Genomic DNA, 23,418 nt, shown 5'->3' with positions numbered 1-23,418 from the left:
ATCTATTTTTTTGATGAGTGACATGCAAGTCAAAAGAGAAATATATTACCATTCTTCGCCACATTCCTTTTCAGAAAAGTAATTCTCTTGCAAATTGTGCCAACTTCATTTTTATTGAGCTAATAAAACATCTCTAGCTCACTATAGACACGTTTGTAAAATAGTGAAAACAGTACACATTCTGTCTATTGCTTTTCATTGCATCTAACTTGTGAACAGATGTTTGACATAACTGACACAACGCCATTCCGCGTTGTTCTGAATCAAATAATTTTCACATGGAAATCAGAATTTTCTGTATACCTCAGAATTTTTATTCGAAAAAAGTGCAATGTTCATGCAGACCAACTTGTACCTATCTGGGCTGTTTTTTCTACTTTGAGTTACTTATTCTTTTTTCATTAATTTGTTTTTCATACAGACGATGAGCGAGTTTTCGTTTTCTCCATACACCTATGCATACAAGTCGATTCTCGGAGTTCAAGAATACATCAATCACGAATACGAAGTCAATTGGGTGTCAATATTCACTTTGATAATGTTGTCATACTCTATTCCATGTTTTTTTATTTTTCTAAAAATCGTTCTTTACTATTACAAAAACCGAAAAAATATTAAAAAGATCGGTCTCCGGTTGGAAATATTCCAGCCATTTATGTTGATGCAACTCGTGAATATTCTTTTGATCATTGGAGAATTTGCTATGTTTAGAATACCCTACACCGGTATACTGTCAAGTTTCTGCGCATCTGAAAATCCACAAATTATGATGAAATTCATAGTATTTTTCTATTATTTTGCTAGCTATACTTCTCAAATGTTCACTGTTCTCTTTTGTGGCTTGAGGGTAGCAATACTGTATTCAATGAAAACAAAAACTACAAAGAAGGTACGAGTGAATGTTGTCTCAGTCAGTGTTTTACACTATGAGCTCATTTCAGATGATTCTAATGTTCCCATATCTGATTATCTCAGTTACTTTCTGTGCAGCTTTGCCACATTTCCTGTCTGATGGAATATGTATTCAAGTGTTTGAGCCCTATCCATTTGGATCTGTCTTGATAATTTCCCGTTTTCACTTGATTAATCTCGTAAGTTAATGCACTGAACATTTTCAATGTTTTCTATTTTCTAACACGATTTCCATACGTTATTGAAATTTTGCAGAACTATGTCGTTCCTGGGAATGTGATCTTCACAGGATCAGTCACTATCTCAATTATATTGTTGAACTATTTTGTGATGAGGAAAATTCAAGAGAGAAAGATGTTGTGAGTTCAGATGAAATGATAATTTTCTATCCAATTATTTCAGAAATGTTTCTCAATCGTCTTCAGCAACTTTGAAAATTGAAAAGACTCTGACTGGAACTATGATTATTTTACTCATTCCTCTGATGATCAATCTTTTTGTTTCGGTGAGTTTAACTTCTTTTCTCACGACTTTTATTTTTAGGTCAAGTCTGCAACACAATGTTTTTCCAGATCGGTGAACTCTTCCATTTTTCTTTTTTCTCCTACATTCTGCTATTCCGTCCACTGTTTTTGGATGCTCGAGTTCATGTCGTCACATGTTATTTTTACATCACACATCCAGTATTCAAAAAGCCACAGACGCAAGTCTCGGCTTCTACGAATTTCAGTCTTGTGGCCTTGAAAACTGTGGAATAAATTACTTACTGTATCGAAAACTACTCATTGAGAGGTGACAAACCAAGAACAGACGCAGCGGGCAATTGAAATCCTGAGAAACACTATCAAGACTTGTCCTTTACTTCCTCTTTTTCAGATCATTGCTTTTACTTTTGATCGGAACCAACTTCCAAATATTTCAAAGTTTCTGTTTTTCTCACAACAAGGTCTAGTTAATATTCCCACGGTCAAATGAATTATACTGACGTTTTTTGTCTCTGATCATGTTATGAGAAGAAAAGGACAAGACCCCCAATTGAGATCTTTGATGAGCATTGAAAGGACAAGAGCATCTAATCACTCGATTTGAACTCATTTAAAATTCTTTTCTAGCCTGACTACATCTGAAATAGTCATTGTTTTCCGTTTGATGCAATTTCAGGAATAAATTTGTTTTGAGGAAATGATGATGCGTGTTGCAGATGGTGTAATGTGTCTAGTGGTGTTGCTTCTTTTGGTTAATTGGCTGGAAGTAGTCTTGAATTTTCTATTCCGTACAAATGAAGCTATTTAAGGAATGGACATGCTGAAAATGATCCTAGATTTATCAGCATTCTTTTGATTTTTTTTATAATTTAGTTAGAACACTTCCTTGTCTGCGGAGAAGTTAAAAAAGACTACGCGTTTATTGTTATTATTTTGGAAGATGAAAATAGTGAACTTCAGTGTTGTGATAAATAAAAGTCTGCGAGTACAGTCTTTGAGCCCCGAAAGGTTTGGAAAACATACAGATCCCGTATCTTGAACTCGTGAGCTATAATAACTTTATGAAATTTCTAGACAACATTTGTAAAACTCGAAAAATTCTAACAACATCACGAGAGTTCTAAATTTATAAGTGAATAGTGCTCGTGAATCACAAAATGTGCTTCAAATGTTGCTACTTGACTACATCTGACTAGTTCTATCGATATGAGAATTCAGGAAAAAGGCAACTTTCTCTGAGGAATTAGTAATCTTTTCCATACCAAGAAGCTTGCAAAGGAGAAGAGTATTTAAAATTTAAACTTTCCGTTCAGTAAATTAAAGAACAATAAAGAAGAATTTCCCACGAGTATTTCCATTTCTATTCAAACTATTCAAACTGAATCCGCCATTGTTCAGTTAAAAGAAATCTTCAAATAAATTTTTGTTATAAAGAGTTGTTTCAATTTCCAAACCCAGACAAAACGGGTCATTTCATTTCAATCTCCCACCCTCAAATCAATCTCTTCGGAAAATTTGCAACGAAAGTATGTTTCTGACACTTTCTGTGTTTTCCCATATTCCCTCTGTCCACTCCCACATCAGTCTTCTCCTTTTCTGAACTAAACTGAACTAAAAGTTCCAATTGGAAGAAGCAGTCTCTCAAAACTCATAACGTCATTACCAGACTTACTTTCCGCTCTGATTCCCTTCGTGTTGCTCTTTTTGTACCTTTTCTAGTTTCAGTTAAGTCTTTGCAACATGTCGTCAAGCACAACACCTCTATCATACAAGAATATAATGGGAAATCCCGAATATCAGAACTTCGAATTCACTGTCAATTGGATTTTTCTCTGTGTCGTTGTAATGGTCTGTTACAGTATTCCTCCTATTGTGGTATTTGGAAGAATTGCATTTTTCTTTTTCACCAAAAAGAGTAAAATCAAGAAGAATGTGTTGCGAATTGAGATTTTCTATTCGTTTCTTCTGATGCAATTCTGGAATATTGTGTTGGTTTTTGCGGATTTTGCAATGTTTCGAATGCCCTATACAACCATTTTCACAAGGTATTGTGCAGCTGAAAACCCTCAAACTCTGCTGAAATGCATCGTCTTCGTATACTTCTGGGCAGCTTATGCATTTCAACTATTCACAGTTTTATTCTGTGCCCTGCGAGTGGCAATACTGTATTTGGTGTCAAAGAATACAACTGAAAGGGTGAGTATATTTTTAATCGACTATCGTTGAGGAATAGCATCATAAAAATGCATTCTTACAAACTATAAAAATGTTTTCAGATAATGCAAGTCCTTCCTCCAATCATTATAATCTTCGGGCTTGCAGCCGCTCTACCTCATTTTTCAACTGATGCATATTGTATGCAGTTGGTGGAACCATACATCTATGGATCCGTGCTCATTATCTCAAAATTCCACTCAATGAATTCAGTTAGTTTAGATTCTAACCGAAATTGGTAAAAGTTTTTATTTATAGTACGTCATTATATTCAATGCGTTCATCTATGTCTCCGTAACACTTACGATAATTGCATTGAACGGGTTAATGATGATAAAAGTGAGGAGGAAGAAATTGATAAATACTCTTCGATCTGCTACACAAAGTGTCAGAATAGAAAGAACGTTAACAGGAACCATGATTATTTTATTGTTTCCAATGATTGTTAGTTGCCTAATTTCAGTAAGTTAAATCTGTTTTGCGACTTTTTAAAAATCTCTTGTTTCAGATCGGCGAAATCTCCCGAATATCATATTTCTCATACATTCTTCTCATCCGCCCTCTGTTTATAGATGCTCGTGTTCACATTGTCACTTCATATTTCTATTTGACAAATCCTGTTTTTAGAAGCAAAAGCCCACACTCTTCTGTTTCCCATATGAGTCGAGTTACTTTGTAAAGTGCTATGAGGTGAAAACTATATTCAGTGATGAATTTTCAATTAAACTTTCCGTGGCTGGAATCTTCGATAACCGGCTCTTAAACCGTAATAATGGGTAGCAGAGCTGTGCGGAATTCCTTCCTTCTTCCTTCCTTCTTCCTTCTTCCGGGCCTTTATTCACTTCCTTCTTCCTTCTTCCTTCTTCCCTTTTCAAAAATTTTACATATGGGTAGTACCGTATCAGAATTGCATAATTTATTCGCAACCATTCTTTTGTTGATTTGTATATTTTGCTGTCTTATCTCAATAGAATTAACAAATGGAAATAAATGTTTCTTTCAAATTTTGCAAATACCTTCCAAGTTACATTCAAACCAATTCAGTTTTCTTTTGTTGTTCTACTGTTGATCATTTAAATGGCTGTTTTCTTATGCCTCCCTTCGAGATCATTAGGTAAGCAAAATGAAGAAGTTTTTGATCGTTTTTGAAGTTTTTGATCCGAGACAATTTTTTGAGTTCTCATAGTTCCTGGTTTTCAATCAGACTCTACGAAAACTCTAGTACATTTTCTCACGGTCAAGTTATTCACTTGTGAGTATATTCCATAGATCACTAGACGATACAAGAAAGTTTGAAGAAAAACAGAAGATATTATCACATTTTGTGCATTCAAATAAAACTTTCAACAGAAGATCAGAATTTTCTCAACATAGAAAAAATACAGTAGTAGGGAGGAAACTGAACAATTCATTAATGTATTTTATGGAGCTCTTGTTTAACGGGGAGAAAATGTTCTAGTTGCCGATGAGGTACAATCTTGTATGTATTTTATATGTTTTCACGATAATTCTGTGTTCTTCTCAAAATTATTCACACACAGAGTAATAGTTCCTTGTTGAGACAACTCGTCATATTTTCTTCCCGTAGACATCCTTCGTGATTTTTCCCACATTCTGTCTATTGTTCCCAGCTCGAGAATTTAGTTTCGACTTTTCTTGAACTGAAAGTCCAACCCAAAGATTTCAATCTCAGGAAAGATTATTAAGTTCGACTGACTTCTTTCATTCCTTGAAATAATGTCAAACGAGTTCGACTTATCTGATTTTTCAATTACTGAACAGTCTGAGTATCGAAGATTCAAATTTCAATTCAACTGGTTGTTTTTCTATGTCTTGGGAATGGCATGCTACAGTGTTCTCCCTATATTCATCTACTTCAAAATCTTATTCTTTATTCTAACCGAGAAGAAAACTGTGAAAAGAAGTATAATGCGAGCTGAAATATTCGATTCATTCCTATACATGCAATTTTGGAATATTGTGCTGATTATTGCTGATTTCTCAATGATTCGGATACCATATACCACATTTTTCACCAAGTATTTTGCCACTGAAAACCCACAAGTTTTGATGAAATTCATCGTATTCCTTTATTTCTGGGCAACTTACGCATCTCAACTATTCACACTTTTGTTTTGTGCGCTCAGAGTGTCAATCTTGTATGCGGTTCCAGAAACTACAACAGAGACGGTAAGTTCTCGCCACGGAAATAAAAGTATATCATAGCCTGTTTCAGATTAACAAGTATGTTCCTCCTATCATTGTCACTTCTACTCTTTTTGCTGCGTTACCTCATCTTTCCTCTGAAATCCTATGCCTACAACTTACAGAACCTTACTCTTACGGCTCATTTCTAATTATTTCAGTTCTTCATGCGACTAATAAGGTTAGTTAAACAACACAATTAATGTGCAGTATACATAGATTCCAGTTTTTCAGATTGTGTTAGTGTCAAATCTTTCATTTTACATAACAGTTGCTATGATTTTGATTGTTCTCAATATGCTAATGCTGTTGAAAATTCGTAGAAATAAATCAATGAACGCCTTCCAATCAACAACTAAAAGTGCTAAAGTTGAACGAACATTAACAGTGACTATGATTATTTTACTGTTTCCAATGATATTCGGTTATTTGGTTTCGGTAAATCAAATAGATTCAAGAAATTCATAGTTCATCTCTTTTATATTTCAGATTGGGGAAATCTTTCGTATCCCCCAATTTTCCTACGTTCTCCTCTTCCGTGCGCTTGTTCAAGATTTTCGAGTTCACATTGTCACCTGCTACTTCTACAGTACCAATCCGGTTTTTAAAGCTACGAGTCCACAGTCTTCTGTGATTCACGTCAGCCATGTCAGTCGCTTAACTTAGGAAAACTGTGATTTTTCAAATCCAAGTATTATTCTGATTTCCATGGTTTCTTTTTAATGTTTTTTTTTTACATAAACATGATTGAATAAAATCATTTATACATAATCAAAACCTTGAACACTCAATCTTCCTCATTGAAAACACGATTGAAATCTTCGTCGATTTGCTCTTCACGACAGACGCATCCTTTTACTCCGTAGTTGGAAAGCTCTACGACGAGTACACGTCCTCTCGTGCTCATTTCAAATCTTTGAGTGTGAGTTGTAGAACTTTCGCTGAAAATATTCTTAATTTTCATGCCAAATCTTGGAGCTTGATACTCACCTTGCTACTGAAACATTCGTAACGGGTACATCGAAGAGTAGGAGAACATCTTTCCATTCGAAATACTCTTGATCCACGTCCAACATGAAAAATGATGCAACATTTCGATCAGATTCGCGGTAGTTCTGGAAAATTGAGTCTTATTGAAATTTCGGACTAATAAAACCTTAATAAGCTGCCAGATTTCATCTCCTTTCATATTTCCCACTTTCATATGCACGTTTTCAGCATGTTGAATATATTCGGATTTCACTTTTACATCGTTGTCCAATTCACCAAAACTTGGACTGGTCGCTATATCGAATTTGCTTGTGTTTTTCCATTGATCGGTCTCGGAAAGAGCTTTTACCTTTTCTTCAGATATGATTCCATTCAAACTGATCTTTTTCAAGTTATGTGAGTCGAACTTTTCTAGAACTTGGAGCAAATATTGTTCACTTGCTTGGTGACATCTCCAATCAAAATGTTCCGATTGAATAATGCATTTTGGATGAGCATCAAGTTCTGTGAGAAGCTTTGAGAAGAATGGGCAGCTGTTTGAATCATCGGAGAAAAAGTCGAAGTAAACCCGCCTGACTAACGTATTTCTATTGTTGAAAATGCGCATGAAATCGGCTATTCTATCTTTATCATCTCCCTTATTATATGACCAATTTTCATCATTCACAGCATCATGTACCATGAGATACGGTTTGGAGTCTTCCGTGTGACGATATTCATCTTCAGCAAATCCAATCTCTATTTCAGAAATAGGAACTCTATCCACTAGAGATTTGTCTGATTTAGAGCATTTCCGAAGACGACATCTTAAAGAAAATGTTTTACAAACAACAAATAATTGTTTAATAATTCAACTAACCTTGTTAAGTAACTGCTTCTTTTGATAACTTCTAATTTCATATCATCATTTAGTTTGTGCCATTCAAATTCAGTCAGTTCTGACATAATGAAAAAGAAGCGGAGAATAATTAGAAACGGGGAAAACCGACTTTGAAATGTTTTTGAAGAGTCTAGAGAGAATAGGAGGGACGAGAGAAATAGACAACAATTGAAGTAAACAACAGGAACACCAAAACTCAAACATCAAATGGATGTTTATCTAGAAAGAAAAACATACAAACAAATAAGGAATACATGTTTTTTTTGGACTACGCTATAAAATACAGGAATTAAATTGAACCAAAACGTAAAAACGTTAACAAAAAATCTCAAACGATATAGTTCAACAAAACTTATTCTTGAAGACTTCGGGTGTGAAAACGGCAATTTCCACGCATTGAAGATTTCTCCAACCCCAACTGTCGATTGCTTCTCTCGGAAGTCGCTCTATTTCATTAACTGTGCAAGGCATCCAGAGTTTCTCACATTCTTCTGATCATTCACTGAATAGTAGTGGTGATCATTTTGCAATTCTTTTTGCAAGTGTTCATATATTTCCAGTATTTGGGATTGATATTTTTTACAGCGTAGTTCAGGAATACCTGAGATTTCATGAATGTCAGTTAAACGTTGTTAAAGGCGAGACCTCCGTCAGGTTGAATGAAAAACCGATCATTGTGTTGTAAGCTGTGCAACTTAATTTTTAATTTTTTTGCTGCAAATTATTCATTTTTTCAATCCGTGTTGCCGCTTTCGGAGAACGGAATTTTACAGAAAGTTACAGATTTTTATATAAATTATAGCATTCATGAAATATTTGAATGAAAATAATGTTTATTAAATCATGAAAACATTTTACATGTTTCTTCTTCAAGCGGTTAATGCCGCTTCTTGCACAACGGCTGATCCATATCCGTATTTAAAACCGATTGATCTCTTTTGAATGACACTGGCTTCCGTAGGCTTTCCAGTATCACGACAACGGCCCCAGATACAGACCTTGCCGTCTACGCAGGAGTCGATTGTTGTGCATTCCTGGCATTGAGCGAGCTGGATGGAAGTAGAGAAGACAACAAGAAGGATCTTAAAACCAAACTTTAAAAAAAGAAATACCGAGAAATCAACTAACCAGCACAACGTTCATTTCAATTGCAGAGGAAGAGAGAGCGAATGGAAGAATGAATGAGGTTTCTCTCCGGAGACACCTGTATTTATGTTGAATGATATCAAAAGAAGATGCCGGTCAGTTCCCATGAGAAACTAAAAGAAAATAGGGAAAACTCTTGAGAATTTGAATAGAAAAACCGTAGCGTCAGCAGATCACTCCGAGAATATTGAAACATCAAAAAATGATTCTGCAATTGACGGAACGGAAAACGGGAGATTCACTATGGTGAATTTAAATTCATTACGGTAAAACGGAGATTATTATGGTAAATTTGAAAAAAGTTGGAATAGTTTATTCAGTTTTCAACAGATTCAACTCAAATTATCTTTGAAAACTTCCGGATGAGAAAACTCCACCTTCCAGACATCAAACACTTCTCCAACTTCAACTTTTCTCTGCTTTTCCAGAATGTCATTCTGAATTTATAACCTATGTATAGACTTCAAAAGTTCGAACATACCTCCAAACTTTTAACAAACTTCATCAGTTGTGCAAGTCTTCCTGAATATCTCACAATGTTCTGCCCATTCATGTAGTAATCGTGTAAATTGTTTGCCAAGATTTCTTGAAAACTATCAGAGATTTCCACTATTGTTCCTTGAAATCGTTTTCCAACATAATTGAAACAGAACTGAGAGATCATGAATGTGAGTTCAAGCAATGGTTTTATGAAATTGATCATATTCCAGTCAATAGCTCTGATAAATCTGGAAATGATACATGGGTAGTTTACATGTTTGTCATTAAATTTTAACATACTTGTCCACATTTACTTCACGGTGATTGGAAAAATCAGCCATGTTAATTTCCAAATTGTTCAAATTAAATAATGTGTTGTATCCAGCAACCAATATATCTTTCGAACCGAACTTGTGTTTCCTCGCCATAAAATTCAGAGCAAGTTTGTCAAATAAGACCCATAAGTGCCACATTCCAGTCAATATTTTCATTCGTAATGAAATCGGAAGTTTTTGAAATTCGTCGAAGTATGTGAGCCAGTTGGCTACTGTTAGAAATGAAGTCTCCCAATCTTTCAGCTTTTCATTGACACCCCATTTCAAGACAAGTCGATAACGATGAAATGAGGGAAGATCTCGAACAGCCAGTATGCCATGAGAAAGTTTCAGAAGAGTTGATGACGTGGAAATACTACGATTCTGAAAAATATCAATTTTCAAAACAGAAGTAAAAAGTAAACAAAATACCCGGTTGAGTAAAATTTTTTCCCCTTCTTCCAGGAGAAACTTCAGCTCAACGAAGTTTTTGTTCTGATTCCTTTTCACAAAATGTAAATAGTTTGGACGAAAAGTTAAGGATGTCTTTGAGGGTCCGATGCAATCTCTACCGAACTGAAATCCTATAAACATTCATCACTTTAGGAGAAATTAAAAAGATATTAACTCACTTTTCACACTCATTCCTAATTTAAGACACATATCCATTCGGCACTTTTTGCATGGGTATTGTTGAGATATTGCATCGAATATTAAACATTCTTGTTCTAATTTCCTGTTTTTACATTTATATTCGAATTTTCGGAGTGCTCCTCTTCTGAAATTCTATTCAATTATGTTGAAAACAGTAGTAAGATATATACCTGAAAAAGGCAGCACATGCCCGGCAACTGAACACTCCGAAATGGTTTCCTGATCCAGGTAGTAAACATATTTCACACTTTCTCATTTTGAAATAAACTTTGTACAAGAAACATAAAAGAGAAAAAGTAGGGAAACAGACAGAAAATGCCGTCCGAATTGATTTCAAATGTTTAACTAGCGAAATAGAGAAATAGAGAAGAGACCGAGTGGGTTTTATCAACTTCCGACCCAGGAAACTGGTTTTTGGTCTGGAATAAGTGATTGGTATTTTCAATTTTCAAATGGAAATAAGGTTATTTCTTTTACCAGCGCTCAAAATTGAATACTTTTGAAAAATGTAATACTTTATCAAATAGGTCACAATGTACAGAAAACTATGATGTAAATTTAACAATTATCTTCAAACATTTCCGGGTGTGAAAATTCAATACAGAAAATATCGAAAATCTTCGCGATCTCTTGTTTTGCCCGTTTCTCCCAGATGTCTTGCTGAAAAGTTCAAAAATTTTACTTGAGCTTCAAACAGTTTCTAACCTGAATCATGTTGTTAATCTTCAACATTTGATTAAGTCGCCCAACATATCTCGGCATATGAAGTTCATTGACATAATAACTATGTAAATCATTGGCAAGACACTCTTGAAACTTTTCAGTCACTTCGAGAATCTCTCCTTGCCATTTCTTGCCGGCGTAGTGGAAACATAGTTGGCATAACATGTATGTCAATTCAATATCGGTAGGTTGAAGTTCCATCAATGGTTCCAATGCACTGCCAGCCATCCAATCTTCCATTTCATCAGGAAACCCAAAACTGAAATCCCAATAGTTATGAAAAGTACATTATAACTAATTGGACTCACAATGCTAACTGTTCTCTGGGATATTTCGTGAACCAAGATATATCCAAGTCGACTGTTTTGGGATCACATACAGAATTCCATCCCAGCATCATTTGTCGCTTCTCGCATAAATTTCGACGACGACTTGTTGCCGTCAAGGATAATTTATCTAGTCGGCCCCATACATGCCAAACAGATTTCAAGAGGAGAACCTGTAAAAACAAAATATGTTCGTGCTTGTTCAGAATTGAACGACTGACCTGTTGCGCTTGTGGCAGTTGTTGAAAGTCATCAAAATAAGTCAACCATCTGGCAACTGCAAGAAAATCAGTCTCCCACCATGTCATCGCTTCATCTTTTCCCAACTTAGTTAGGATATGGATATCTTGAGAGTTAGCAGGTATATCTCTAACCAAATTCAATCCAAGTGCCAGTTTTTGTAAATTATTTTTTGCAAAAAGCGGCTTCTCAGCTCCGAGAACTAGTAATTGCGTAGCTTTTTCCAATAGGTACTGGCAATCGATAAAGTTCTTATCTGTGTATGATGGTGGTTCTATGAACATTATAAAATGCGGTCGACCAAGGAAATGCTCAATTGTCTGAAATAAAAATAATAAAATAAACAATGTTGTAGAAATCAAAACCTCTGGAAGGCTATCCAAGAAAAACGGTTTTTTGGCTTGCTTCGTGTTAATAAACTGTTCGGTGGCAGATATTGGATCTCGATCAAATTGAAACCCTGGATAGACATCATCGTTAAGGGAAAACGACTCTGAACTCACTTCCTGGATCCATTCCAACTTCATTACACTTGTCTAATCGACACTTTTTGCACACGAATCTTCCATTCTCCCAGATTTGACAGTTGTTTTCTTTCTTGCATTTGTAGACTGTTTTTGCTCCGGTTGCGGCTCTTCTGAAAAACTAATCACGATGGAAAATTGAGTTTTGCTCACTAAATGTTTCATCGTTCACAGTGCAGCAATTTTTGTAAGAGTGGTGACATTTTCTATGACTTGTGCTGACTTGACTAACTTTGAATTTCAAATCAGTCAAAAGTTCGTACTGCATTTATGACCGGTCTTGCTATCAAAGTACATAAACCTAGAGTTTTGAAAAATTAGATTTACATTTGAAACTAAAATTACTGTCGCTTTTAAACACCCTCTCACCTGAAAAAAGCTGCACATGCTCTACAACTGATCGCTCCGAAATGATTTCCATGAGCAGGTTGACCACAAACTTGACATGGGAAGTAGTTCAATGTAACCAGTTGACCATCATCATTACATGGCATGTCTTCTTCCAAGGGAGATATGGAAGGCGAGTAGAAGATAGAGGAAGATGGTATAGAGGATACATCAAATTGCATCAAAGAGGAGTTTGTGTCCATTCTTGAATAGAAATATACTAGAAATGATTCTGAAAAGAGACCGGCCGACGAAAAAAAATTAAGTGTTGGAAGGGAGAACTGACTCGAAATAAGAAATGTCTTATCTCTCTTGTAAGGAAAAATGAGGGAAACGACGAGAACAATTTTATTCTTTAGTAGGTGATAAGCACTTGTTATGGATACTTAAAATGATAGGTTTGATGGTGATGATTTCTGATTTTGGATAGAGAGAAAATGGCTCAGAAGTTCGGAAAACTCACCTTGGGATAGTGAATTCACGAAATAATTAGAGACAAAATATGATGTAAACTAGATACTAGTCGACTCAGAGACTATCTTATCTGGAAGTTCTGAAAACACAGTCATTCGTCTGATCAGAATCAAGTGAGAAGGCACTGCACTAATTCAGCGCCACATAAAAAGAAGTTTAAGAAAATTCATGGAACTTTGAAAAAGTATCCATTCAGATCAGTAGAACAAGTCATAAAACATTTGTACGGACATGTAAAAGTTACTTTCAAAAACTATCCTGATAAATCGAACACAACGTATTTTCAGACAGAACAAACACAAAACTATAAACTTTGTCTACAATGGGAACCGGAAATATTAATCCAAAGAACCAAAACACCGTGTAGAAAAAAAAACAGAAGTCATTGAATGTTAAAATGTCAGACTGACAGAAGGCACGCAGACATCAAAAGATCATTCAAAATGGGAAAAAACAATAGACTTAGACTTATTGATTGGCAAGGTAAATATATAAACATTAGTAAAGAGGAAAGGACACGAGTAAAGATAGAAGAGACAATGTTTGAACTACATTCACGGGTTGAAGAGGTAGCCGGAAGAAAATTTGAAAGAGAGAGAAAGATACAAAATACGAAACAGCCAAAAATCGGAAGGAGAGCAAAATGTTTATGATAGAAGAAAAAGAGAAGAACCACACGAAACGGAAAAACTTAACAAATTTTATTTCAAACGCATTGGTAACAATAACAATTAGCCGTCAACTTTCCGTCATTTATAAAGTTATATCAAGTATTGGGAAAAAACTTTAATGAAACCAATTTTTCCACATAAAATTATTAAATTAATCAAATCAGAATCAAGTGTCTTTAAACATTTCTGGATGTGAAAATTCTGCACAATAAATTGAAAAAATATCGGCTAATTCTCGTTTGACACGTTTTGCTCGAATGTCTTCTTGAATTCTGTTATTTATTCTCATCATCTGATTCAGTCTTCCAGAGTATCGAGATATGCGTAATTCATTGACATAATACTCATGGAGGTCATTAGCAAGACGATCTTGAAACCGGTCCGTCACTTCTAGAATCTCTCCTTGATGTCGTTTTCCAGCGTAATGAAAAGAAAGTTGGCACATCATGTAGGACAGTTCTACATCCGTCGGCTGTAATTCCATCAATGGATCCAAAGTCGCTAAGTCTATCCAGTTTTGAGGCTCATCAAACAGGCTGAAACAAGATTTCTGATATTCGTAAATGAAGAAGTGAACGTACAATTTCAGTTTCTCTTTGGGAAATTTAGTGATCCATGAAATGTCCATTTCCACTTCTTTTTGGTTATAAGATGAGTTTTTATGTAACATCATTTCATTATTATGACAGAGGTTGTTGCGACGACTGACCGCAGTTAATGATAATTTTTCAAGACGAGTCCAAATATGCCAAATAGTTTTTAGTAGAGTTATCTGAAACACGTTTTTTTTCTAGTTGAATAGTGTCCCTAAAAGTAAGAATGAAAATAACATAACACAAAAGTTAAAAATAGAAAAAAAACTCTGTTCATTTTTAAGTTAATAATCTAACCTGCATCTCACGAGGTAGTTTTTGGAAATCATCAAAGTAAGTTAACCATCTTGCCACTGCCAGAAAATCCTTCTCCCAGAACGAAATCGCTTGTTCTTTTCCAATTTTATGCAATTTTTGAAATCCAACACTTTGATTTGTATAAGATTTATCTCTGACAGTTCTCAATCCAATAGCAAGCTTTTGCAGGCTATTTTTTGCAAAAAGTGGTGTCTCTGATCCCAACTCAAGAACTTTAGCTCCTTCATCAATTAAATACTGAAGATTAATGTAACTTTTTTCAGATTGATAAAATTGTTCCGCGTCCATGTAAATTACAAAAAGTGGTCGGCCTGATATGTGTTCGATAGTCTGAAATGATTTAGCTAGCGCGTGATTTTTGTCGATCTGGCTACCTCTGGTAAATCATCAGTGTAATTTAGTTTCTTAGCCCGACCTCGAAAACTCTCCATAGCTGATATGAGATCTCGTCCAAATACAAATCCTATAATGTTTTCATTCAAATTTCAAACTTAAAACTTTTAAAATCGTCTTACTGTTTGAGTCCATTCCAACCAACACACATTTCTTCAGTTTGCACTTTTTACAAGCAAACCGACCGTTTCGCAGAACTTCACATTTGTCATTCCTGTGACATTTATACACAGATTTCGATACTTTCGCTGATCTTCTGAAAAGAAAAACGATGGGGAATGTTTTTTTTTCAATTTTCTCGTTACCTGAAAAATGCTGCACAAGCCCTACAAGTGATAGCTCCAAAATGTTTTCCATGAGCCGCTTGACCACATACTTGGCATAAATCAAAATTCAGCGAAATAATTGACGTGGAACACATGTCAACTTCCATGGATGATTCGTACTGAAATCGTCCTATTTCTTCAAAAGAAAAAACAACTTAAATGAAAAATTAATTTTTTTTAATTCAAAAAATTTTTAAAAGTTTATTGTTCATCCTTGCAAGAAAAAAACAAAATTTAAAAGAAAAACGCCGGGTTTTGATTCTTTTTATTCGAAACGAAATGTACTATTTTCTCGCTCACAAAGATCGTTTTTCTTTCCTTTCTCCACCTGCGTGCCCCTGTTTCTATTTGTCTATTTGTATGCTCGCTTTCGCAATGTTTAGAGAAAACCTCGTCGTTATGGAAATACATAATTTTCATCTATGAAAACTTATAATTAAGAAAAAACCATAGAGAAGTTTTTTTAGAACGACAAACTTAAAGTGATTAGACATTTTAGAAGGGAATTTTTCAAAGTTCAAGAGTGTGTCCTTTTTAGCCAAAACTTATTATTTTAGATAATTATACTTTCCGCCAGACAAGAATCAAGTTAGACTATTGATAATCTTTCTATCGTTTCGCCTTCCTCCTACATAAGAGGAAACTTCACCCCTCTTTAACTCTTTCTTTCTATCTCTCACCTTTTTCTCTTATCATTTTTTTCTCATTCTCGTGATTTTTTTCTTGGCAAATACATCAAATAACTTATTGATCTATTTTATGATGGACACTAACACAGACTTTCTGACATGCCTAATATGTGGTCAGGTTGGTCAAGGAAAACATTTCGGAGTCTTCAGTTGTCGAGCATGTGCAGCGTTTTTCAGGTGAGTCTTTTTAGGGATTTTGTCAATTTTTGTCAATTTTTAGAAGAGCAGCTGATTCAAAATGGAGTAGAATGAAATGTTTGAGTAAACATTGCAATGGAAAATCGTATGTTACTCACTTGAATTTGAAAATTTCATTCGTTGAATTACCTAATTTTTCAGTTATCACTGTAAACCATGTCGTCTGAAACGTTGTTACGATATGGGAATGGATATCACAAGTAAGTATCATTTTAATCTCAGTTTTCAGTTTCTTTGTCTTTTTAGAATTCCAACATGACTGTGATGGCCGTCAACTGATTCCCAGCAATCGAAAACGAAAAATTCCTGATAGTATCGAAATTGTTCTAGGAAAACCTCACTTTCTCCTCATGAATCCAATGGGAGAAGAGCTCAAAGAGAAGAAACCATACGTGGATCTGAGTTTTCTTATTTCTCAAGCTAGCGATATTTTTAAAATGGGACCTCCAGCTCCTGTTCTGGCAACAAGTTATTTACAAAAGTTGAATTATGGGGAGAGTTGTATGAGAAGGACTGAAAATAGAAGGGTATGTTAAACTGGATGTTGGATAACGAACAAACATATTGATTCTAGAAGTTGGATATGATAACCAGAAAAGAAGTGGTAAGCTTTTGGGAGTACAATCTGATAACAACAGCCAAATGGTTGACTTATTTTGACAAGTTCCAGGAGTTAGACCACGATTTGAAAGTGAGAATGAAGTAACTGTCTTCGGTAATAATTTATTTTTCACCAGATGCAAGTTCTATTTGCTGTTTGGCATGTTTGGGGTCGACTAGACAAGTTAATGGGGACCGCCTTGTACAGAATTCGTAATAAAGAAGCGAATAAGGCGGATAGGTTGGCAGGAAACGGGATAATAACAGATATGGTTGATGTGAAGACAGATGCAGAGTGGATGAGCAGTTATCCGATTGAAAAGTTGAGATAGTGAGTGAAAATAAAACATCTTTGAAGTGCTGTTAATTGAATTTCAGTTTTCTCGACGGTGTCCGAATCAGTGACTTGTTCCCTCTCATTGATGAGTTACAAACTTTGGACATCACAGAAACTGAACTATCCTTCATGCTGGCTCACCTATGTTTCCAATACGCAGCTAATCGATTAGGAGGAAAACTGGCTGACATTTTGGAAGGATTCGTAGAAGTTTTATCGCAAGATATCCATAAATACTACGTCGAAGAAAAACTGATGCCCAGATACGCAGGCCGCTTATCGAAACTACTGAAGATTAATAAAGAGATACTGGAAAATGTGAGAGAGTATAGAAGTCGTGCTCAGGTTGCAAGAGTTTTTGGAGTATTCAAGTTGAAATTTTCTCATCCTGAAATCTTTCGAGATACTGGTTATGTTTGATGTTTTGCTAATAAAGTATATCTTTTTTCCAATGTTATTATTAAGTATATAAAAAAATTGTTAACAACAATCATAAAACATTTCCGGGTGCGAGAATTGTACATGAAATATGTCGAACTTCTGGGCCAATTCAGTTTTCCATCGCTTCTCCCAAATGACTTTCTGAAAGCTTATTCATTTTCTCAGACCCATCATCTAAATAATGTTCTTTACCTGAATCCTATTGTTTATTTTCATCATTTTGGATATTCTTTCCGAGTAGTTCTTTATGTTTTGTTCTTGATAATACTGATGCAAATCATCCGATATTAAATCCAAGTACTTTTCCATTTCTGCCAGAATGTATCCTTGAAGTCGTTTTCCAGCATAATGGAAACAGAATTGGCAAGTCATGAACGAGATTTCGATTTCAGAAGGATTCAGTTCTTCAAGTTGTTCTACAACTTCATTATGAACCCAATTGTCGAAACCTTCCAGAAAACTAAACACGAAGTTTTGCAAATTATCTTCAATGCACAGTACTCACAATTGTATTTGTTCATTTGGGTAGTCAGTGCACCATGAAACATCAAGTTTGCAATTTTTCAAATCAAAACAGGAATTTGAACCAATCATGAAATCATTTTCTCCGATTTTCATTTTTCTTCGAAGTTTCGCAGTTCGACATAAACGATCCATTCTTGCTCGAAGATGCCACGTAGTCATCAGAATTTGAATCTAAAAAAAGAAATCTCATCCAAATCTGAACTAAAATAAAATCTCACCTGTACTGTCCTCGGTAGTTTTTGGAAACCGTCTAGAAAACTCAGCCACTTTGCAGTTTTCAAAAAATCAACTTCCCAATAGTGCATGAAAAATTGTTTGTCGAAAACTGGAATCTGGGTCATCGAAGAACTTGGCTCTATTTTTGAAAGTTCAGAACTCTCGAATGATTCCAGAAAGTCATTCGCTATTCGCATTTTCTCCAAAATCTTCAATTGTTTGTTGAGAAGAGCAGGTCCGAAATCGAAGCAGTCATTTGCTTTATCAATGAGATAAGTCACATCGACAATTGATTTCTTGGAAGCGTTGGCTACGGGGGAGCAATGAATTATATAAGATGGACGGCCGATTAGAGTTGACATTGTCTGAGGAAGAGAAGGCGGAGTTTTTATTTTATCACGACCGTGTTGAATGACTAAAAGGAAAAGTTTTGTTACATTCGTACTTTAGAAATTTTCTCACGTTTCGAATCCATTCCGACCTCAAAACACTTCTTCAGGCGACACTTTTTACAGAAAAACCTGAAATTCCCAATTTCGACACTTCAATATTTTTAAATTCTCACTTTCCAGAAGACTTCAACAGACATTTATCATTTCCACGTAGACATTTGAAACTTTCTCCACTTTTATCGATTATGCTTCTTCGGAAGAATGCAGAACATGCCCGGCAACTAATAGCTCCAAAATGATTTCCATGAGCTGGCAGATCGCAAATTTGACAAGGAATTTCAGGAGTTTCGTGCATTTTTTGAGAAATGAATCGGTCTGAAAATGTGAAAGAAATAATGATGATGATGATGAAATGCAACTTTTGATCGAAAGGAAAGAGAAAATAGAGAGAATCAGGAGACGCAGGAAGTAATAGAATAGATAGGAAACGGCAGAACAAATACACATGATTGAAAAAATGTTTGACTGAGTGAATACTAGAATACAGATTTCAACCCGAAGATACAAAAATACTAGACCTCTAAACATAAGTAATTGTAATACTAAACTGTGGCTCGGCAATTGTATGAAAACTGTTTTGAAATGAGCTAAATATTTCCTTGCAAGCAATCATCAATTTCACTGAATTCGCTAAAACCTAGAAACTAACAGATTTGGTCTTCGAATTCAATTTTGAAGATGTAGCTTACTCATGAAATCCCGAACCACCCTGAACTGTTCTATTTTAAATTTCATAGACTCTGAGTACATTTATTTTGTGGTTTGTGACATGGGCACGGTTTTTTAATCACTTGCGTTTTCTAAACCAAATCAACTATTTTTCTCTTGATTCACTTTGAATCATCTCGAACCTTTTTTTTTCATTTTCTAGAATGCGAAAATTATGTCAAATCTGTAAGGCGCCAGCCCATGGTTTTCACTTTGGAGTTGCCTCTTGTCGGGCTTGTTCAGCGTTTTTCAGGCAAGTTCTATCTTCTCATCTCCTTCATTTTCTTTGATTAAGAAGGGCGTTGCTTACAAAGAATAATCGAAAACGTTGTGAACATGAGAACGCGTGCACTGACTTCAGTGGAGAAAAATTTCCAGCCTGCAAAAGTTGTCGTATGAAACTTTGTATGAAAGTCGGAATGAAATCTCAGAGTGAGTTTTTTGTACAGATATAAACCCAAATAAACGATATGCAGGTCTCCAAATTCAACAGAGATTCAATATCAACAAGTCGTTTGAAATATTTGTTGGCCGGCCAAATCTGATACTGTTTACAACAAATTCAATCAAAAAGCGGAATTATATCGATGTCAAAAATCTGGTCTCTGAAGCATACGGAATTCTGAAAATTGGCGCCCCGACTCCATTCAGCAAAAATTTATCTCAACTGGAGAAAATGGCACTGGAGATATCGTATTCAACTGGAAAGTGTACAAAACTCGAAGTGATATCTCAAAATAGTTTCTCCAAAGTTTGGCAGTTTTATTTTTTCTCAGCGGCCAAATGGTTAACACATTTGGAAGAATTTACAGTACTTCCTATAGCGGTACAAGTAAGTTTTCACGTTTTCATTTACACGTACTTATGAATTGTTAGCAGATGCAATTTCTTCAATCTATTTGGCATGTCTTTGGTCGTATATATAAAACTGGAAAGTCTGCAGAACTTCGTAAAAAACAAGCTAATGATTCGAAAATATTGAATATATCCGATCAGTATTATTTGGAAATGGAGAAAACAGAATTTGACATGTCATGGTTATCGCCGTACCCTTTTGATCAAGTTAAACTGTAAGTTCCCTCAAAAGTCACTTTTGTTCATAAAAAATGCATTCTAGATTTTTATTCGGAGGCGAAGTTGATTGCAATGCTGACGAATTAGTTGGTGCAATTCTGAAATTAGATTTATCTCAAATTGAGATTTGTTACATGACTGCTCCACTATGTTTCCAATATGCTGAAACAAGATTCGCAGGAACAAATTTTTCTGGAATAGGTGATCGGTTACTGGCTGTTTTGGACAATGACCTTCATCAGTATTATATGACAAGACCAGATCGAAACAGGAATTATGCATGGAGATTGGCACAAATGTTGAAAATGAATCAAAGTATACAGGTAAATTAAAATTTCAAAGAATGAAAACCTCGAACTATTCAGAGAATGATTCGGTTACAACGGGAAAAATCTGTAATTGCGCACACATTTGACATCTTCATTGCTGACTTTTCCCATCCGGAAATGTTCATTGATACCGGTTGCTAGTGAATAAAGTGTATATTTATATGCCCCTGAACATAAAATATCTTCTGTCTACTTTTTTTGATAGAAAATATTCTTTAGGCTACGATAAAAATATGAACACAGTTGTAAATAGTTTATTTCAATCAAACACATGTGGTTTATGCCTGATAGTTTTCTATTTCATTGTTCTATAGTTTTATTGAAGACGAAACATTGTACCCTTATCACTTATTTATTTCATTCACAAACCAAGATTGTCTATTGGAAGATGCAGAAGTTTTGTGAAGTCTGTGGTGCGTCGGCTCATGGATATCATTTTGGAGCAATTAGTTGCAGAGCATGTGCTGCATTTTTCAAGTAAGATTGCTCAATTCAAGAAACATTTTACTAGTATTTCCTTTCAGAAGAGCACTGCTAGCTAAACAACAGAGGAAATCATGTAAATATGGAGAAGGATGCACGGATTTCAGTGGTATTTCAAGCCCGTCGTGTAAAAGTTGTCGTCTCGAAAAGTGCCTGAAAGTTGGAATGAATGATAGCAGTGAGTTTCCAATGCAACAGCAAAAGACTATACTACTCGATAAGTACCTGGAAATCTCATTCATTTTAAGATCTGCAGTCTAACCGGAAACCAATCCAGGCAGTGGAATTATATGCTGGTCCTCGAAATCTCAGAACATCAGGAAGTCCTACAAAGCAGAGAACTTATATTGATGTCAAACACTTAATTTACCAAGGCTTGAAAATCCTGAATATGGGATCTCCGTGTACATTGAACCAAGAACTCACTCAGCTTCAGAAGTTATCGCTTTGCAGTCTGAAACCTCCCGAGAATCCTAAGCAACTGCATTTTATTGGAAAAAACACTACAGTTGGAATGTGGGAACTTGATTTTTTGTCAGCTGCCAAGTGGTTGACACACTTCGATGAACTGAAAAAGCTTCCACCAGGCATCCAGGTAAAGAGTGATTAACACTATAAATCTGCAATCAATAGTTTCATTTTTAGATGCAATTTCTACAAACGATATGGCATTTGTGGGCATTGATAAACAAACTTATTCGAACAGCTGGGCAATGGGAGAATGGATGGCAAGATTCCAAACGACTACAACTTTGTGACGATTCTTATATTGATATGGATAATGCTAAGGTCGATGTTTCATGGGCGACACATTTCTCATTCGACGTAATCAGATAGTAAGATTTACACGAGTTTAAATAATGTATCATCATTTCAGTTTCCTACATGGGCAGGATAGTGACTTGCGAATTGGACAAACTATTAATAAGATTTCAAAATTACAGTTTTCGGAAGTTGAACTTACTTTTATGGTTTCCCAGCTATGTTTTCAATATGCTGCAAGTCGTTTCACAGAAACAGAGTTCTCAGAAGTCTGTGAAAAGTTCCAAGAGATATTGGCAAATGATCTACACCAACATTATGCCAGCAACTCAATGAGTGACAAGAATTACGCAGGGAGACTGTCACAAATTCTCAAAATTAACCAAGAAATTCTGGTAGGTTTAAATAAAAAGTGAAATACTTGTTTTTATTAATTTCAGAAAGACATCAGAAGTCTCCGAGAGAAAACATTGATTGCAAACACGTTTGATCTTTTCAAAGTTGATTTTTCACATCCCGAAATGTTTGTTGATACTGGATACAAGTAGACATTCTCATTTTGTTTTTCGGGTACATAATCATTGAAATATTATCCGAGTTGAACTCAGCCTAACATATGACATTCCTCTTTTTCTGACTGTTTGTGTCACTATCTTTATCTTTATTATGTGATTTGTATCCTGTACATTTACTTGACAGTTTTCCTCTACCGCTCATACAAATATTCTACCGTGCTTCCTACACTATTCATTATATCTGTTCTTGGAAATATTATCATTTCATGAATAATGAACGGTAAATGTGGAATCTCAAAAGAAACATTTTGGAGGATCGACTTCTCGGGCATGTTCAGCGATTTTTAAGAGAGTTTTGGGTTTGGCGACATTAAAAATTATGCTGGCAGATTACATCAAATGCTGAAAATAAACCAAGGCACTCAGGTGAATTTTTCCGTTGTATTGTTCGGACTAAATATATTTTTTTGAAGGCATCGATCAGGGAACTCAGAGTGAAAATGATATTGCATCATGCATTTGACATTTTTGTTGCAGATTTTTTTCATCGCGAAATGTTTATTGATACTGACTCTTAAATGTATTAATTTGTTAGCCTATTTCATCACGTTTTTGATATTTATTTTGTTTAATTCATCTCGGATTCCAGACGCGCTGCCGACACTCCAATCTCTCAATTTGTCTTTAGTTCACACAGCTACCAACAAAACAAACAGAACCTTTCCGTTTCCCAATCTGAGTCTCTTCCGTCATCTCAATTCTTCTTGTCTCACCTACTGCGTTTTTTGTCCTTTTGTTGTATTTCCTATTCTCTTTTTCTGACATTTTTCTACT

At 35.2% G+C, this 23,418-nt stretch overlaps 11 protein-coding genes across 11 annotated transcripts; 5 read left to right on the top strand and 6 right to left on the bottom strand.

Moving 5' to 3' along the window:
* Nucleotides 1-424: 424 nt before the first annotated feature.
* GCK72_019550 (uncharacterized protein) lies at nt 425-1,670 on the top strand (the record flags this gene model as incomplete). The annotated part of the gene is made up of 5 exons (XM_053733086.1): nt 425-508; nt 942-1,091; nt 1,168-1,271; nt 1,315-1,417; nt 1,485-1,670. The coding sequence occupies 5 exons, from the start codon at nt 425-427 to the stop codon at nt 1,668-1,670; spliced, it is 627 nt and encodes a 208-aa protein (XP_053581999.1).
* Nucleotides 1,671-3,137: 1,467 nt separating this feature from the next.
* GCK72_019549 (uncharacterized protein) lies at nt 3,138-3,853 on the top strand (the record flags this gene model as incomplete). The annotated part of the gene is made up of 2 exons (XM_003115429.2): nt 3,138-3,593; nt 3,674-3,853. The coding sequence occupies 2 exons, from the start codon at nt 3,138-3,140 to the stop codon at nt 3,851-3,853; spliced, it is 636 nt and encodes a 211-aa protein (XP_003115477.2).
* Nucleotides 3,854-5,348: 1,495 nt separating this feature from the next.
* Nucleotides 5,349-6,482, top strand: GCK72_019548 (uncharacterized protein; the record flags this gene model as incomplete). Its single annotated transcript, XM_003115287.2, has 4 exons — nt 5,349-5,801; nt 5,848-5,997; nt 6,051-6,254; nt 6,306-6,482. 4 exons carry the CDS (start codon nt 5,349-5,351, stop codon nt 6,480-6,482), a joined length of 984 nt encoding a protein of 327 aa, XP_003115335.2.
* Nucleotides 6,483-6,603: 121 nt separating this feature from the next.
* GCK72_019547 (uncharacterized protein) lies at nt 6,604-7,751 on the bottom strand (the record flags this gene model as incomplete). The annotated part of the gene is made up of 4 exons (XM_053733085.1): nt 6,604-6,757; nt 6,807-6,931; nt 7,015-7,612; nt 7,666-7,751. 4 exons carry the CDS (start codon nt 7,749-7,751, stop codon nt 6,604-6,606), a joined length of 963 nt encoding a protein of 320 aa, XP_053581998.1.
* Nucleotides 7,752-8,555: 804 nt separating this feature from the next.
* On the bottom strand, nt 8,556-8,829 carry GCK72_019546 (uncharacterized protein; the record flags this gene model as incomplete). Its single annotated transcript, XM_003115486.1, has 2 exons — nt 8,556-8,768; nt 8,815-8,829. The coding sequence occupies 2 exons, from the start codon at nt 8,827-8,829 to the stop codon at nt 8,556-8,558; spliced, it is 228 nt and encodes a 75-aa protein (XP_003115534.1).
* A 335-nt stretch (nt 8,830-9,164) lies between these two features.
* GCK72_019545 (uncharacterized protein) lies at nt 9,165-10,536 on the bottom strand (the record flags this gene model as incomplete). Its single annotated transcript, XM_053733084.1, has 6 exons — nt 9,165-9,269; nt 9,314-9,560; nt 9,613-10,010; nt 10,059-10,210; nt 10,259-10,404; nt 10,451-10,536. 6 exons carry the CDS (start codon nt 10,534-10,536, stop codon nt 9,165-9,167), a joined length of 1,134 nt encoding a protein of 377 aa, XP_053581997.1.
* Nucleotides 10,537-10,838: 302 nt separating this feature from the next.
* On the bottom strand, nt 10,839-12,683 carry GCK72_019544 (uncharacterized protein; the record flags this gene model as incomplete). Its single annotated transcript, XM_053733083.1, has 7 exons — nt 10,839-10,940; nt 10,986-11,262; nt 11,312-11,502; nt 11,551-11,889; nt 11,935-12,029; nt 12,073-12,206; nt 12,463-12,683. The coding sequence occupies 7 exons, from the start codon at nt 12,681-12,683 to the stop codon at nt 10,839-10,841; spliced, it is 1,359 nt and encodes a 452-aa protein (XP_053581996.1).
* Nucleotides 12,684-13,791: 1,108 nt separating this feature from the next.
* GCK72_019543 (uncharacterized protein) lies at nt 13,792-15,362 on the bottom strand (the record flags this gene model as incomplete). The annotated part of the gene is made up of 6 exons (XM_053733082.1): nt 13,792-14,161; nt 14,207-14,397; nt 14,516-14,866; nt 14,911-14,999; nt 15,052-15,185; nt 15,235-15,362. 6 exons carry the CDS (start codon nt 15,360-15,362, stop codon nt 13,792-13,794), a joined length of 1,263 nt encoding a protein of 420 aa, XP_053581995.1.
* A 655-nt stretch (nt 15,363-16,017) lies between these two features.
* On the top strand, nt 16,018-17,499 carry GCK72_019542 (uncharacterized protein; the record flags this gene model as incomplete). The annotated part of the gene is made up of 7 exons (XM_003115613.2): nt 16,018-16,121; nt 16,165-16,227; nt 16,284-16,342; nt 16,389-16,669; nt 16,717-16,833; nt 16,880-17,073; nt 17,121-17,499. 7 exons carry the CDS (start codon nt 16,018-16,020, stop codon nt 17,497-17,499), a joined length of 1,197 nt encoding a protein of 398 aa, XP_003115661.2.
* A 60-nt stretch (nt 17,500-17,559) lies between these two features.
* On the bottom strand, nt 17,560-19,008 carry GCK72_019541 (uncharacterized protein; the record flags this gene model as incomplete). Its single annotated transcript, XM_003115352.2, has 6 exons — nt 17,560-17,661; nt 17,713-17,980; nt 18,026-18,216; nt 18,264-18,676; nt 18,724-18,782; nt 18,827-19,008. 6 exons carry the CDS (start codon nt 19,006-19,008, stop codon nt 17,560-17,562), a joined length of 1,215 nt encoding a protein of 404 aa, XP_003115400.2.
* An 820-nt stretch (nt 19,009-19,828) lies between these two features.
* Nucleotides 19,829-22,617, top strand: GCK72_019540 (uncharacterized protein; the record flags this gene model as incomplete). The annotated part of the gene is made up of 10 exons (XM_053733081.1): nt 19,829-19,853; nt 19,898-20,253; nt 20,298-20,491; nt 20,539-20,818; nt 21,150-21,301; nt 21,349-21,485; nt 21,556-21,902; nt 21,953-22,132; nt 22,252-22,464; nt 22,510-22,617. 10 exons carry the CDS (start codon nt 19,829-19,831, stop codon nt 22,615-22,617), a joined length of 1,992 nt encoding a protein of 663 aa, XP_053581994.1.
* Nucleotides 22,618-23,418: the final 801 nt, after the last annotated feature.

Source organism: Caenorhabditis remanei, chromosome V (assembly GCF_010183535.1).
Source record: "Caenorhabditis remanei strain PX506 chromosome V, whole genome shotgun sequence".
Classification (NCBI taxonomy): domain Eukaryota; kingdom Metazoa; phylum Nematoda; class Chromadorea; order Rhabditida; family Rhabditidae; genus Caenorhabditis; species Caenorhabditis remanei.
The sequence above is the reverse complement of the archived record's forward strand: the minus strand, read 5'-3'. Positions and strand labels throughout refer to the sequence as shown.